At 37.5% G+C, this 17138-nt stretch overlaps 1 protein-coding gene across 1 annotated transcript in view; it reads left to right on the top strand.

Annotated features, from left to right (window-relative positions):
* The first annotated feature begins 708 nt into the window (after window positions 1-708).
* LOC117206907 (protein cortex-like) overlaps window positions 709-17138 on the top strand; it is a 249699-nt gene continuing 233269 nt past the window's right edge. The window contains exon 1 of the mRNA XM_033446608.1: window positions 709-1327. Within this exon, the coding sequence (XP_033302499.1) occupies window positions 1178-1327 (150 nt within the window). The 5' untranslated portion in view covers window positions 709-1177. The remainder of the gene's footprint in view (window positions 1328-17138) is intronic.

Genomic DNA, 17138 nt, shown 5'->3' with positions numbered 1-17138 from the left:
AAAAGTCAATGCTAATGTGTAATGAATGAGAAAGGAATTTTATTTTATTACGAGCGTTAGATAAACTAAAGAGAATGTGTAATTGAAAATAATTACTCCATCCACTTTATTTCTTAGTTAAGTTTATTGTTAGCACGTATAAATTATCGATTCATTCGATTATTACAAAACCCTATAAAGAAAGTTAAGACTTCAAAGATTTTTTGAGAAATTAATGATTTACCGAAAAAGATCGAACAAAGAGTTAGAATTATTACAATAAATATGTTCCTATTAATAAATTTAATATTTGATTATAATATTTTTTTATTAATTTATTAATACATTAAATCAATGTAATCTTTCGAATAGATAAGTCCTATTTTTGAACATTTAACAGTTACATACATAAATATTACTTATAGAATAATTTGTAAAAGCCACAAGATTAAAAAATAGTTTGTAACAATTCATATAAATGCATACGTAAATGCAAACTCTTGCGATATAGAAATAGAATAAAGATTTTCTATAGAAATTATTTCTTACCCTCTATTATTATAGGAAATATTTGATTTCACTCCGAGATAAAACGAAGGTATAAACAGACGTCGAAAACAATCGTAATTTTTTATGGATCGTCGATACGTTACATATGTTTACATTTTCAAATACGCGCGACCTTGCACGTAACGTCCACGAATGTTGTCAAATTCTATTCAGTCGAACGTTGTCCTGCGCGTGGTTCGGTACGCGATATTTTTCTCCATGCTTTCGAACAAATTTTACGACGTAGCAAAATTTCTGTTTAACTCTAACGATTATTTAATTAAGTATTTGACGATACGTTATTTCTTATCTCATGTTTAAATAATGATTCGCTATCGAACGATAGAATATCAATAATTGTAATATCGGTACGTATTTGCAAGGTTGCTTGTGTTCAGTTGTGACTAATTTCAGTTGGTACTACTTGATCAGTTCGATTTATCGTCGCGAAATTGCTTTTTCGAATGTTTATCGAATAATATATTAGAGTTTATTGAAAGATTCGTTCGTTGTGCTTCGTACGAGATACATAGTTATTTGACAGTAAGACAGTTTTCTCGGGAATTTATAGTGATTTTCATAGTGATTGTTGTACGTGTTTTCTATCGCACGTTCTTTTTTGGGAAGTGTACGCGTACGATTAATCTATATGGACAGAGATTCGCGATCGTTCAAAATGCGAAGAATGTTATTGGACTTTCGGAACTATCGGGATCAAGACAATGAAAATATCGATGCGACTCCACGGCGCAGTAGCTGCGTTAGATTCCCGCGAGTACGGCTGCTAGACTTCAAACCGGTGAGTCATATCTTTGATATTTTTCTGTTATGTTTGATTCAGTCGTTGCAAAGATTATCCTAATTCTACTTTCTAACGGATCTAGGGTATACAAATGACATTAAACTTTAGAATGTAAAATAATTAACTCCGTGAAATATATTATGTACACATATATAAAATAGATGATCAATTTTTTTACTATTAATTAGTATAACTATTTTTTAAATAAATATTTTTATAAATAGGGTAATTGGGATACTTTTTTGTTTACTTACATTCTTCATTTTAACAATTTTAAAATGTGATAACCAATAGGAATTTCTGTATAATATCCAATTTGACACTTACTTATTCGTTAAATAAGTAAGTTAACAAGTATGGTGAATAAAGAAATTGTAGTTGATTGACTTAAAAATTTATCAAAAATTCAGTTCTTAAAATACTACAAATAATTACATCTTGTTTATATATTGTATGTATGTATCGTTGAAACTAATATATTTTTTTGGAAATGGAATTAGCGTAATTCTTTGTTTCAAACACAGAATCCGATATTTAATGTTTGTTGCACATTAAATATCCATTGCATCTTCGGCGAACATATTCGAGTTTGAACTTTGAACTAGAGCTATGTCGAGTAACAGTTTGCTGTTTTGGTTGTATTCTCGTAACGTAGACAAGCGTTGGACATTTTTGGGATTTCGAAGGGCATTGCATTTGTAAAAGCAAGGCACATGCCGCATAGAAACCCCAACCCTGCCTCAACGAAATCCAAAACGATCTCGTACAGTTTTCCACATCTGAAATCAAATTGCATTTTTATTTTCATGAGACGTACCTTATCGCTGTGTAAGAACAATATACAACGTCGAATTGATACGGCATGTAAAACAAAACATTATTAGAGTGCGAATATTGTAGGAAACAAATTTTTATTTTATTCGGTAGGTGATAAAATTTCCGAGTAATAAAATAGAATATTTACTGCCGATCGTAATAGCAGCTGTAAAAGATAAAAGATCGATACTAACATTCATCTGTGATTTACTGTCAAATCAAGTAAGCATGTAGAAATGTTGCAACTTCAAATGTGAAATCTCACGAGTGGCTTTCAGTATTCTACCAGGTTAGGCTCTGTGCGGACGAGCGGTTTGCGGCGAATCGTCGAGGCAGCTCTTGGAAAACCATAAAAATACATATCGCACCATTTCGTGGAAACTGGCACAAATTGAAAAACGCTATTTTCGAATTATCGTTATAAAAAAGTTGCAGGGACACTCCTCGGCCAATTATGAAAATCTTATTCATTTATCTTCATAGTGTGGCCGATAGAGGACAGTTATGTCGCTTTTGCTGATTTATGTGGCACTGTGCGATATCTTACAATTGTGCCTTGTCATTGCAATTTGTGTTCTGACTCGAGAACTAAAATGAAAGAAAAAGGGCACTCGAGCCTGTTTTTCATAAATTTGGTTTGATTACGTTCAAGAGTAGTTTCTCGAGTTGTTTTTCAATAACTGTCTAAAATTTGAAAAATAACTTTAGTATAAATTCGTATAACAAAACAAGCATATTATCTTTTAGCGGTTTTAATTTTTTAATGGTCTACTTTTAAGTGACAAAACAAATGACAAAGCAACAACAAGGTTAACAAGCTTTTGCAGGTTTCCTACTTTACACTGCTGCTTAGAATTGAATAAATATAAAACATTCTTCACAGCATCGAATCTAGTAAATACCATTTTTGTGCAGTTTTTATTACTACATTGGGCTATTAAATATATTGTAGATGTTCCAAGGCACTGAAAATCGTACTTAAAATACGATGAAATATCCCATACGCAGCATTAAAAAACAAACTTTTTCGACATAAAATATTCGAGGCCTTAAAGTCTTCTCGCGAGACATCATACTTTTAACGAATATTGAACACGATATGCTGAATAGAGGCGTTCTATGATATTCTTTGCGATACTTACTTCCGGCACTAAATATTATTGATGCATCGATAGCGCGGAAGATCCTCGGTTACGACGGGATGTTTTGTTCGTTGCCTGATTCGCAGCATCTAGCTATAGCGCCATTAACATTGATTTATTGCGATTTTACGCTTCTCTCTTCGTCGACACCTCGGGCATTTGCGAGAATCTTCGCACTTTACAGTCCTTCTTTCTTTGTGTTTTGTATACTGACCGTATCTTGAATCGATCGACATTCTCCTACCACCTTTTGCTTCAGAAAGTATCACGTATCATAGATACCTAACTTTACTGCAAAGAAATTCTGGATTAGATATTATCGCGATTATAGCAGTATCCTTCGAATTTTTATTAAATATTCGAGATAAAGTTTACACCTTTTATACTAATTTCTATATTATTTATATTTTTACAGTATGTTAAAAAATCTAATATCAGCCCGATTCTTCACAAATTTACGTCGAATACAGCGATAAAGTAAATATATAAAGAAAAGACCAAACAATCGAAGACGGTTTAATCTCTATTGGAAATTAAATCTAATGGAAACATAATCAATGCTTTTTACGATATTAGTTGTTTGTATATAAACATATTACTATAATGTGTTGTGTTACGTTGATCATTTGCATTATTTATTCACCTTTTTATTATTCTTATATGTTACTAACTAATCATTTAATCTATCTTGAATATCATCAGGCAGAATATTTTCTTGTTGCAAGTTGAAGTAAGGAGTTAACTTGGAACCTCATTTTTATCTTGTCCGGTGAACATTTGCCTCTAAGTTATTTGATCTTCCTTTAAATCACGCAATATATGAAAAATAATAAATAATAATAAACTATATCGTAATATACACAACGATATAGTTTACTTGCCGCAATATCAATTATTATTAAGTGAATATATTTCTATACATTATTACAGTTTAGTGATCACCAGCTTCAAACTAATTTAGAACCAAATCGATTAAAAATTCAATATCAGACGTACGATATGTTACAAAAGCAATATCTTCAACAAATCACATTCAATTTCCACTTCCTCGGGCCTCTGGTATAGAAGCCTTTCAACTTCTATTGGCCAAGTTCTAAGCTCTCTACGAGATCACCCTGTATATATCTCTCTGCACGGAGCGAAGCTTAAAAGGGCGTGCTGCGCTATATTAACAGCAATATACTGCGTCCCACTGCACTGTAATGATTTCTTCGAGTTCTATAGACCATGAGATTTACTGTGCCCGGCAGCACTGCATCGTACAATGATACGACTTCGTTCCCCTACGTAATACCGTTTCTATCCGGACGAGAGTTTCTTTTCGACCAGGGTAGGAGTTGCACGGTCGGCGTGGGACAGTTTCGACTTGTCACTTTCTGCTCTGTCGATCAGTCTGACAAGTAATCAATCGTTCGTAGAAAGATAACTTGCATGACTGACTGTTAGGGAAACGTCGAAACGTACAAGTGGTAAATAGGCGTGAAGTTCTGCTCTTAGATTATTAAAATTAATTATGTCAGCCGAAAGTCAACATTTTCTTATTATATATCTCATTTCTCGAGTCCTTGGGGTTGTCGTAACCAGTCAAGTTGTGATAAGTTCGAACAATTTTTAATATTTCGGTTCTTTCGCGTGGGATAAATATCAAATCACTATCACAAGTAATTTCGTACTTCTGTACATGTAGATATGTAATTTTAAAGCGCCACAAAGTGGAACCTCGTATCTATTAATCATACTTTTTAACGAATAACATATCATTAGCAGTTTTCAGTAACTTTTCAATTTTTCTCTTGGAAGACTTGTACGATTTCAAAATACTTGGTTATATAAAATATTATTAAAATTCGGTTTCTTTAAATTCAATTCGAGGTGGCTATTAAACGTGTCGATTCGTTTAATAAAGAGACGAGTGGTAAAATCGTAATAGTCGATATATTACAATCACTGTGAGTACGAGTACAGAAATAGCGTACACTGATCGTGATCGTCGCTCGCTCGAAACAATTCAACTCCTCTACTCGTTAATTACTCTACTATTGAACTGTCTTAGACTGCACGTTCGTCTATTTGTGACTACAGTTGTTATTATAAAAAGTTCAAATGTGACTCCGGTTGACGATTACAAATAATGGCAATAATATTTTGTCCGGAGCTTGTTTACTTTTGAACCTAGAAAACCAAAACAACGTTAATATTCCAAGTCACGATAATATGAGTCTCTCCCGATTCATGTGCAACTACATCTACTGCGCTAAAACGCTTTATAGAATCTTATATTGTTCAAGATATATAAAAGTAAATCTAGAGACAGATAGGGTAATAATTCACAATTAGCATGCAGATTTATCAAGTGTTATTTTCCTGCGATTATGCATTATTAGGATAAAACAAATTTCTTTTCTAATTGAAGCGCGAATACTTCATCTTGTTCTTAAATATTTTCCACAAATATTGGATTTGCAATATTGTCATTAAGTGGTATTGACAAAATCCGCAATGACTTAGTTGTCAATCCAATAGATCTTTTGTTTCAAATTGTCCCAGAACAATACTAAGAAATTTGCGTTCGCGACGCTTCGTAAAATCAATTAAAATCAATCATTACAGTTACTCGCGTGTTCTTTTATTCATACCTTAGCCATTTCTATTACGCACAGTCGATCCTGTCCCCTGCATATCTTCGTTCGTAGTTTTTCATCGCAAAGACCGCCGAAGAAGTGTTCTTTCTAAGACTGACGGTGACAGTGGAGATATACGTTTCCGTTAAACAATAGCGGTTTGGTCGAAGAGAATAATCCAAGCGGTAGGACGATATCGGTATACCTTCTCGTATTGTCGACCTGTAAAATTAACATCTTATCTCGAAAATGTATAATAGCAGTTGAAAGCGCCGTGGCGCCCCGTAACTCTTCATTGACACATTGTGAATTTGCAGCATGTCGAAATATATATATATATATATATATATATATATATTTCTGTAGATGTTTATGTGAAGAGAACGTTGGTACGTGAAGTTTAATGACGAGATTGCTCGTTGTTGTAACCGTCGAATATATTTAAAATAATAAATTAATATACAGCCGTATACGTGAGTCATTAGTACGAAGTATAAATCGCAAGAAAACTGGCGGAATAAATACTCGTAAATGCTCGTCGCGTAACTCGATAGACGCTCGAACATATTATAAGTACTGTTAGATACTCGTGATGCTCGAAGATACTCTGTAGATACTGTACGATACTGTTCGATACTCTCTCGCTCGCGATCGCGTACGTTTATTTATACTGATCGGGGGAGAGTCGGAAAATTCAAATTCGTCTTCATTCGACGGTTGTATGTAGCGGCGACATTGTTTTGCCCGGAGTTTATTTGTCCCAATTCGCGTCGTCCTTTGACTCTTGTGCCGCTGCTATTCTAATGACACCACTACAGTGTTTCATTTTCGTCACGTATATTTCTCTGAACGACGTTCGAAGCTTTCGTAAGGTGCTTTTTCCACCGAAGAGCACTCGAAACTTTCGTACAAGCTGTTTCCATTTCCTCGGTGGTTATTTTACAAGCAGTATGATTTGCAAACGTCGTTATCATCGTATCATATATCTTGGTTAAAAGCAGACCGCGTAAAAAAAGATGCCGTATCTCCGCATACAGATGAAGTTCTTGCGGACTCTGTTTGAAATTCACATCCTGCCAACCGCGCTACGTGTTATTATAGAGTCGGCGATAATTCCGTATTAACAGCTAGAAATTTTTCGCAGTTTTACGAGGTCGGCTCCTTTATGGAATTACGTTCAGACTTCCATGGGCTATTAAGGTCCTTGCTATAATAGGCATGTTACGGAAATTTTTTTCGGTAGACACCGCAATAATAGTTGACTTTCATTGTCTTACGTACACGTACACGAAGTTTCATCGATTCGTTGCTAGGAGAAGGAGTTGGTTTAGTATCCTTTGAAGGTTGCTACGTTATTACTCGTTTTAACGTTGACGAGTCTCTAAAACGTAGACGCACCATTTATGTGATTAACATTTTTCTTTACACTTGGGTGTATGTAAATTACGCGTTTTAATGTCGTTTAATTTTTAACACATTCACTTTATGTAAATCAGCCATGTATTGTTAAGTTATGTACATGGCTATGTTTATAAATATCCGGATGCTTTGGTTGATTTGTAATAACGGTATGAGAATCGTACTAAGGTGAACAAATTAACGATTACAATTATTAATTAGAAGCAACATTTACTTACTACGTTTCTTATGCAATTTAACTAGACTATACGAATCTAAATATAGAAGATCTTAAGGATATTGATTGATTTCAATTCACATGAAATCATATCAACTTCAAAAGTATCTGTTATCATGTTTTAGATATAGGGTATGCCATTAGTTTTCTTCACATGAATTTTTCATCTGTTGTTAAGAGGCTTACAGTGGCTACAAAAAGCATTTGTACATATCCCCGTTTTTCAGTGAAGAGTCTCTTCTTCTTGTCAGATTTTACATTTCATTTTCATAGTAGACATCAACTTTATTTGATACCATGAAAACCCCATTACATATGATATGTAATATACTTGGATCAAATTAATTAATATGTAAATGCTATCATAAATACAATGGTGATGTACGAATACTTTTATAGCCACTGTATATCTTTGCACCCTAATAGGTTATTCCTCTTTTTAACTATATTACGTTAAAGTATATCCTATCAACCATTAAATAATATTAATATCAGAGAATCAACAAAATTGTACTTATCATATTTTTTCTCCGTAATGTTCGTGTAATTTCCCATTACATCTCCTTAGACGTCTATAGATACCAGTTTCATGTTAGCTTAGGTTTCTTACGCGGTAGTCGAGAGACTTGGACAACGGTTGGGCGTATGCACTCGGTGCAGGTCGAGGACAAGAAGAACGAAGAAGAAGAAGAAGAAGGTGCGAGAGTGGATCTTCGTCCTCGTATATTTCTACGCGGTGCATAAATGCGCGCGTGCATTTAAATAAGGTCGTATCTCTGCCAGATGTTAATAAATTCGTATTCGTGGCTGTATAACGCAAGCTATGCGTTCCGATAAGCGAAAAGGGGAATACTCGAGGCAGCACAGCAATTGTAATTATTATAGCTCGATTTCATACGTCTCTGGTATTACGACTAGATACGAAATATTCGTTATTTGCAGTAAAATCTGGTTGGAATTTTAGTTAGTTCCCTGATTAAAAATTCTACCGTTTGACCCTGTCTGAATTTGATTTAAGACGATCATTGAGATTCCACGGAGAACGAGAATCTTGTTTTTATTAGGTAGTTAAATCTCTTGATAGCTTTGTGTTACGATCACAATGTGCTGTCGAAGAATGGTTGAAGTTAATCATATTTTGTAATGAATTTGATAATAGCTTGAGAATCCATATATTTTTGTTGAAAGATGTTTAAATATTAAGGTTGAGCATTTTTTTCGAAAATATCGTTGCATTTATACAATTTGTTTAGTAACGTACTGAAGTATCTTAGATGTAACATATCACATTTACGTTTCAGTTATTTATGATTAGTTATGATCAATCATGTATTTTTATAGAATTGAAATGCAACGTTATTTGCATTACTATTTAAAATTCTTGAAAAGTACGCATAAGAATCTAGTTCAATTGATAAGAATCAGTAGTTTTCGCTTGATCAAGGTCGGTGATTATCTTTACAGCGTTTGTAATATTATTTTCTTTGAATAGATAGATAACTATTCGATAAGTTCAATCTGTACATAGAAAGAAACGTAAATTTTTTATTATACATCCAATATGTGTGAATGTATTAAAGTTGAATAATCGATTTCCTACATCGATTTAAGAATTTACGAAATCGCGATTTAAATCTCAAACTGTAACAGTAAGTATACAGTACATTTTTACTGAAATGCAATCTTAATATGACCAGTTAATAATCAGTGACGATAAATTTAAAGACACACATCTATAGAAGAAGAATTTGTAACATTTGGAAATTTTTCAGAAGTTAGGCAAGTCTACAAGTATCAGTGTTAGTGCGTTCAAGAAACACGACTAAGTTTTGATCAATAAAGTAAAACAAGCTCGAGCTGTTTTCACCTACGAGTAGCCTTAAAAGCCACGCGAGAATTCACTCTTTTTCTCGCCAATTTTAGCTCTTCTTTCCCACGTCCTGTTCGTTCGTTTCGCGAACAAGCTCCGATACCCCTTTTCATCGCCACTCTATCCCACGTTCGTTTGCATTCATTTCCACTCGATCTCTCCGGTCTCCAATATATTCCGCGAGTGTTTTACGATCATCCCGTTCGAACGGCTTTTAGTAACAATTTGTCGAACACGAGGAACCGACGCGACGCTTGCTTTGCATCGAACTCGGTATTCGGCTTTCGTATCCCGACCGCGGGAGGACGATTAAATTTGTATGCCCGTTAAAACACAATGCTTGTTGCATGGTCGTCAGCGGGACCTAAAAAAGTCCTTCTGCATAGCATCGTTCGGATCGGCAACAAGAATAGTACCCGGTTCGCGAAGAGCAGCTTACTCGAGCGATGCAGCATATGCTCGAACATCGGTCGCATAGCGGGTGGTTGCCGACTAACTAGAGCACTTAAGAATCCTCTCGAACGATCTCATGCTGCACGAAGAAAGGTACGCAGAAAGGTAAGCAACGTCAAATAAATTTTCGAGCAGGCCAATTTGCCTTTTCGATACAAAAGATATTCCGCGAAGGAAATGTTCGCTCGCGATAATAAACGATCATCGGCTCGTCAGGAAGTATTTAATATTCGGATACCGCTAGCTCCGATGATTTCACGCCTTTTGCTGTCTCGGTTTTCCGTTTAATAACCGTTAACACAGTGTATTGCAATAATTTCAGGCGTTTCGCGTTCAGATCGCTGTCGCTTTTTCCGCGAACGTCGCCAGCCAAGGTTCGCTGCGAATTATTGCGAACCGATACCGATCTAGAATAATCTACCGGTACTGCAACCGGCCGATATTAATGTTATTAGAAAGACGATAAATATGTAAGGAATATGACAGACTTGTAATTAACTTACTCACACGTTGGTCGTGTCGTGACGCCTCCCGGGAGCCACTTAAAATTCCAAGCTTCTGTAACACGCATCGATGCTATGTTAGGTATCCCGAACGCCCGCCGTATCACGATGATTAAATCGGCCGTCGATTACTTCTTTTTTTTCTACTTTACGTTGCATCGATCTTGACAGCTTCGCCGTGATGAATAAGGCCATTGTGCGCCGTCCTCCGTTCCCGATCAACACTTTCTTAAATCGATTTTCATTAACTACGTTAAAAGCTTGCACGTAAATCGATACGCCATACCTTTGCGAGTCCTTCTCTCGTGGTATCCCATTAAGCATTAATGGGCCGATTTAAAGGACGTAAATCACCAAACTTAACGAGTCACGTACTTGGACGGTTACAGTTTCACAAAGAAAAAAAGGATCAGCGGAATAAAAATGTGCTTGCCACGAAATCTTGTCTGTTTTCGCCGATGAGGCAATAAAAAGCCACCCGCGGCGCGAGTTCACGTGCAATTAGTTTAACGATCTCGAAACTCTATGTTCGACACGACGCGATGTTACTTTATTTGGCAAAAATAAGCTGACGATTCATCGTCGAAACTGCGCGGTTATGCACTCGTTTATTGCTGCGCGCGCTGAGGATTACTTGGGACTTAGCAGGCCAGTAGGATTCATACACAGCCACCACAGGACCACTAAGGCCCAAATCACCCTCAGCTTTTACTGGTCCCTTTGCACGGCGCAACGCCCAAAACTGGACTGGCGGAGTCGGAGCTCGTCGTTTCATCGTATTTGTATTGTTACCCTCCTTGTATTTGTCAGCGTTCCTCTGTAACGAAAAGTATTAAGCAGTTTAGTGGTGAATAATTTCTCTGTAGTCGTTGGAGATCGTAAACTATGTACATATGTTAGTGTTCTTTAACCATTATGGTAGAACGTCAGCGCTTCTTACAAGTCGTTTCACGTTTGCATTTTTAACCCTGATGTGTTCTTTCGGTCGTTTCAATCGGTCTTATTGTACTATTCTGTCGCTAACAAATTTCTTATGTTAGAAGATTCAAACGCGATCGAAACACGAAAAGTCAAGAATTACAACAGGATCACAGCTACGTGCGATCTCAATTTTGCATTTTAATATTTAGCCTATGTATATGAATATTTTCGATCCAAAAAGTGCGGATTGTTTGAAAACGGCAGGAAATATCTCACAAAATACAGTCATTACAAAAAGTATTGGCACGTATCCTTATTTTCCAATAATGCGTTTTCCCATCAAGCTGTATATTTCGTTTCCATATCTGGACCTAATTGATCGCTACTTTAATGCTCCAGCGAATATAACGGTATGCAAATACTTTCCGTAGCGACTTTATATCATAGAACATCAGAAAATGGTGCAACTGAGATCCTTCGTGACGACGATGTAAATGAATATTTGAATGAAATAGTGTGAGTTATTAAAGAACGTCAGAAAATATTTTAGAGAGTAGATTATATCGTACAATGTCAGAAGTTAATCCAATTGAAGCTGTTTTCGACGAGGGAAATCTAAGAATCGCGTGCTTCTAATGAAACGAGGAATCGATCGAATGCTACGAAATTCTATTACACAACGAAACAGCAAACTTGCATCTGCCCCACGGTATTAGCGAGTACGGTAGTGTAATCTACCGATTTAACCTCGATGCACTGCAATCTGACTGAAAGTACGCGCACAGGCCTATATTCGAACAAATGTAAATTAACGTTGAGTCAGTTTCGCGAGCAACTCCTTTCTTCCGCGCGTATACATATATCATCGAAATGCCGCGTAATTATAATGTCACCAGTTGGCTGCCAGCGCGATTATTTATTACATTATACGCTATAAGTAATAACTGACCGACCACCGGCGTATCTGTCTTATAACATGGCAAAAACGTTATTCACAGAGCTGTCTATGTCCGTACGATTTACAGATACAGCGATTCGACAACTTGTCTGAAACGAGTTCACGTAGGTACTAGCTGATATTTATACGAGCTAACGGAAATTCGCGTGTTCAGCAAGAACGGACCTATTATAATTCACCCTAACCCATTTTGCGTGCCGGCTAACTTTTTGCGAAAAGTACGAGCACCGTGTTCCACGATGCAAGCGCTCGGAAGGATCTTGTCTTCTAAACAGATTACAGAGATACGTACGATTCGATTCGTTACGAATAGTCCGTTGCACATGGTGTGCAAGAGACAGGTAATGGTAGATTTCGGGGGGCGTTTCTTCGTTACGCTGAAAACGTATCTCGACTTGGGAATTACCGTTTGCGCAATCTGTGTTCGTGGACCATTTAGCACCTCGTGGGATTCGTGGCTCGTACATACCGGTCGATCCAGCGATCGTCGAATTAATAATCGGTTCTTTTCGTTACCAGTCGAGCAACGATCTCTCTCGAGCGTGTTTTCAGAGCTAGCTGTGTGCCCTGTCATTGACACTTTCCTCGCTGTTGCAACTACTCGGCTAGATCGTGCATTGCCACTTCGTCGGGCAATTAATCCGAGAGCTCGGTTTAATCTCACCGCTCTCGAGCTGTTATTTATTGTTACTCGTGCTCGATAAGAGCGTCTCGAGCCGTGCACCCGTGCACTTCATCGGCGCATATCTCGCGACTATTATCGAGCTGGTTAATTAGATCTTTCGCGATTGCTCGGATTCCATTGCCGCCTGGTGTTTCGTTGCTTCGCTTTCGTCATGGATCGTGGTGCACCGCGTCCGTATCGATAGATCGCGCTGAAAGGAGAATAAAAGTAACAGAGCCGGGGATTGCTTTTCTCGTAAAAACTATGTTATGCATTTTACTCTTATTTTAGTAGTCTATCTTATAATCGAGATTCGTCTCAGGGAGGGGGAACAATTCGGTTTACGCGAAAATGACGCAATCCGTGCACAATGAGATCGATTCAGGTACAGGTAGGAAGAAAGGGTGCTGCTAGAGATCGTATTAAACGTGCTCGTTGTACGAGACATTCCTCGGATCAACCACCTTTTCTTGCACCCTTCTCCTTCTCCGGACGCAACAACTGAGAAGTAAGTGGGAATACGGGGTGATTTAAGTGGTCGAGTTGGACAGTGAGCACATAGCAAATGAACATCGTGCGAGCTAAGGTGCCGTGCTAGACGCCATAGCGAAAACGGGATCCACGAAGGTAGAGCAAGCTCGTTGCACGAGGGGAAAACATCCTGACTAGCTTATTAACGAGATTCAGACAAGTAGTAACCCCCACCATCAGCTGAATTCTAATCGGGTTTCTGAACGTGTACAACCCTTGGTATATTTGAGCCAGGCTCGATGCTTTCTTTGTTGCAACATGGTAGAAAAGACAGCGTGGGTAACTGAAATCGTAGAAAATAATATTTCCATGTGTGCACACGGCACATTAGTAAAAAACCATTGGATCTTTTATGTGGGAATCTCGACAGCTCGAGCGTTTGCGCTTTTTGTCGGAGAACACTTACGATCTTTTTCGAGTCTCCCTTTCTTAATGCCGTTAGTCTCATTCACACTTGCTTTGCATTTCATTCGATCTTCTTAATGCTGTTTGAACTTGCTGCGTTTGTTCATCTCGATTCCCTTCATCTTCGAAGTTTCTTGCTCCAACGTTGAACATCATCCAGAAAAAGAGACTGCAACACGCGGTATGATTACGAAGCTCGAACGTAAAAGAAGATTGTTGTTTCAAATTTTGCTGGACGAATTCTCAATTTTCTTCGTAATGGAATCTCTGCTCGATGTTTAATTCCCATTTTTCATCACGTCGGAGATTCCTGATCGCGATTAGTTTAATCGCGAAACGTGACTATCGTGGATTAAACGCACATACGCGTGATACGTGTACGCGCGTAGAAGATACAGATCGGAAAGAGGAAAAAGACGTGCGCAACCTGTGCCGTAAACTCCAATCATGAATCAGGCTTAGGCGTTTTATGCTTTGTACGATTGTCATGCTACCAAGCTAGCCACGTTTATCGAGCAATAGATTCACATTTACTGTGTCGAGTCACGGCTCATTCGTAATTAGTTGCGAAGCAACGAGACTAATTGGGAATCGTTAAAATCCGATGGCGGTTAGGTTGTGGCGCATGTACCGGAAATTACTCTTTGGCAAATGACCGAGGCCTCCGGGCAAATTCATTTCGCCGTTTCATCTGCTTCTGTCTTGGATATCTCATCCTGGAATTCGCTGAAATTTTTCTCGTGAATGCGCACCTTGTTAACAATTCTACTCCTAAATGAACCGTATAATTTCTATACATCTCACGAAACAAGCTTGGTGAATGAAAATTTCAGACGTTTCTTTCGTTATTCAAATATTCACATGCCAGTTTGATGTTGGAAAAATTTCATATCTTTCGCTTCTTTCAAGTTGATAGATTTCAAGCTGACTTTTCATTGAAAATTGTACGTATTTCGATAAGAAACCTTGGTATTATGGTTGTTTTCTGAACGAAGCTGCTACTATATCCGAACGATTCAGCGAGAAAGATGTATCTAACGTTAACGATCCTCGATCGTGGCTACGTAAGCTCGCGAGGTTGTAGCGCAACTTAGCTTTCGGTCTGACTAAAAAATGCCGCGAACGACAGTCCCTCGAGCCTTCGCATAAATCCAGCCGTTATCCAAATCAAATCTCCAGCCGAGCGAGGAACTCACTTATTCCTCACCTGAGTTTTATCTGCCGGATCGAGCATTATACTCGACCGGCTAACGCCCGGGAACCAGGGAGAAAGAGAAACAGAAAGAAAAGGGAAAAACAGAAGGAAAGAAAGAGAGGGGCAGAGATGGTTTATCGAAAGCCCGGGGCGCTCTCTCAGACATTCCGGAAATTAACAATTATGATGCTGCTTACTATCATTACGCGTTAAATATCATGGAAGCAGCCTCTAAAACTTAATGACGCCATATGGCATCGGGCAGCAGGAAAAGCTTGAAGACGTTCAGCAGAAGAACGAAGGAACGCTCGATTCGAGTACGGTGCAATGTATACAGACTGTAATTAATGTATTATAGTAATGAGCGGTTCACGTGCTAGAAGCAGTTGTAATTTAGGGATCCAAGGGTGCGAATCTCAGCTTTGCGCTGGTCGAGATTTCAACCTTTTTCCTTCGTTCCTCCATCGTTTCCTTCTGCTCGTACATGTACAAGTATATCTATATGTGTATATATATATATATATGTATGCGTGTGTGCACGTGTATTATACGCGTGCACTGGTATTTCACCTTCGAAGAAGTGGCGTAGTCCGTGGTCCGCGGACTTCCGGCACACTCGTTAGATCGTGGTGTACATAAAATCGCAGTGGATGAGTAGGTGCCTCCGTTGAAACACTTCTGGCGTACAGCTACGTGAATAAGCTGAACGGACAGTCGTTAAATGCTTCCGACAGATCTGAATGTCGGTAACCACTGGACGTTCGAGACGAAAAGGGAGCGGACAACCAGAAAGAGCCGCTCGCTTCGATCGGACAGTCTCGACGGACATCGCGATTATTACGTGGGACGTGTTTGATCATGCGCGCCTGTATTGTTTCGGACCTCGTTTCGGACACACATTGATGCAACGACGCACGGATGTGCAAATTTATCGTACAGGTGTAAGTAAGATGGAGCTTGAGTTTCTTTTCGAGATTCGTTTCATCGCTTTTAGTTTGTTCGTTTTACGATTGTAACGTTTATACCGTACACGTGTAGATGCCGTTGGAAGTGAAAAATCGCGTACGCGATACTATATGTATTTCTGCATATACGTATATAGAGATATACATATGTACGTTACACGTTAAACGCGAGAAAAATTTAACAACGTATGCTAATCACCAATACGCAATAATATTTTCTATTTTTAGTCGCAAGTGTCAAGTCGTATAGATTATGAATATTTTCAGATCATCTATACGTATGTTATACATATGTCAAACGAGTTTGAGTGATTCGTAAGTAGAAAGAGTTGCCTGATAGAATTACTGTATTGACAAAGAATTCAGTATACTAATCGCTAATATTAGAAAATCATTATATTAAAAAATACACCTACATCACTATAAATTTAAATAATTTTACAAAATTTGACGTTTATAATATGCTTTTATTATGTGCTATATGAGTCACCTGAAATTGTGCATATTCCCGCCACTATCCTCTCTAAACGCATTTCTACTTTCCGAAATGTGAAATTTTCTACTCTGTACACTTATCGTGATAAAATTGAAATTGCTCTGAAACTTTTAACGAAAATATATCAACTTGCAATTTATCTTCACTCTTATTACGATAAATACGTAAACTCGACAATGTTATATCGTGTGGTTATTTTTTTCCTCTGCCACTTTTTACAAATTCTTAAGGTATTGTCATAAATAAAACTTACATCTCTATTTATGCGACTTAGTACAGATCATAAACAATATAGCATCGTAATGTTATATCTAATAAACGATAACAAGCATAGCAATGGACCAAGCAATTGCTTGCAGTTATTAAAATGCCAAAAAAAAAGATTTGCTTCAAATATCTATTCTTTCGATATATTGAGTTGGCAACTGATTGCGAATTTTGTCAATACCACCTAATGACAAAACCCGCAATCACTTAGTTGTCAAACAGAAGAGGAAATACCAATAAAAGATAAATCCTAAACCTAAAGCTACAATGCAATCGGTGGGACATGTTCGAAACATGAAATAAAGAGAAAGCGTTCATTTAGATAAGGAACGTCGATAGAAGAAGGAAAATTTCATAAAATCTTA

Source organism: Bombus bifarius, unplaced genomic scaffold (assembly GCF_011952205.1).
Source record: "Bombus bifarius isolate JDL3187 unplaced genomic scaffold, Bbif_JDL3187 scf7180000008013, whole genome shotgun sequence".
In the NCBI taxonomy this organism is placed as follows: domain Eukaryota; kingdom Metazoa; phylum Arthropoda; class Insecta; order Hymenoptera; family Apidae; genus Bombus; species Bombus bifarius.
The sequence above is the reverse complement of the archived record's forward strand: the minus strand, read 5'-3'. Positions and strand labels throughout refer to the sequence as shown.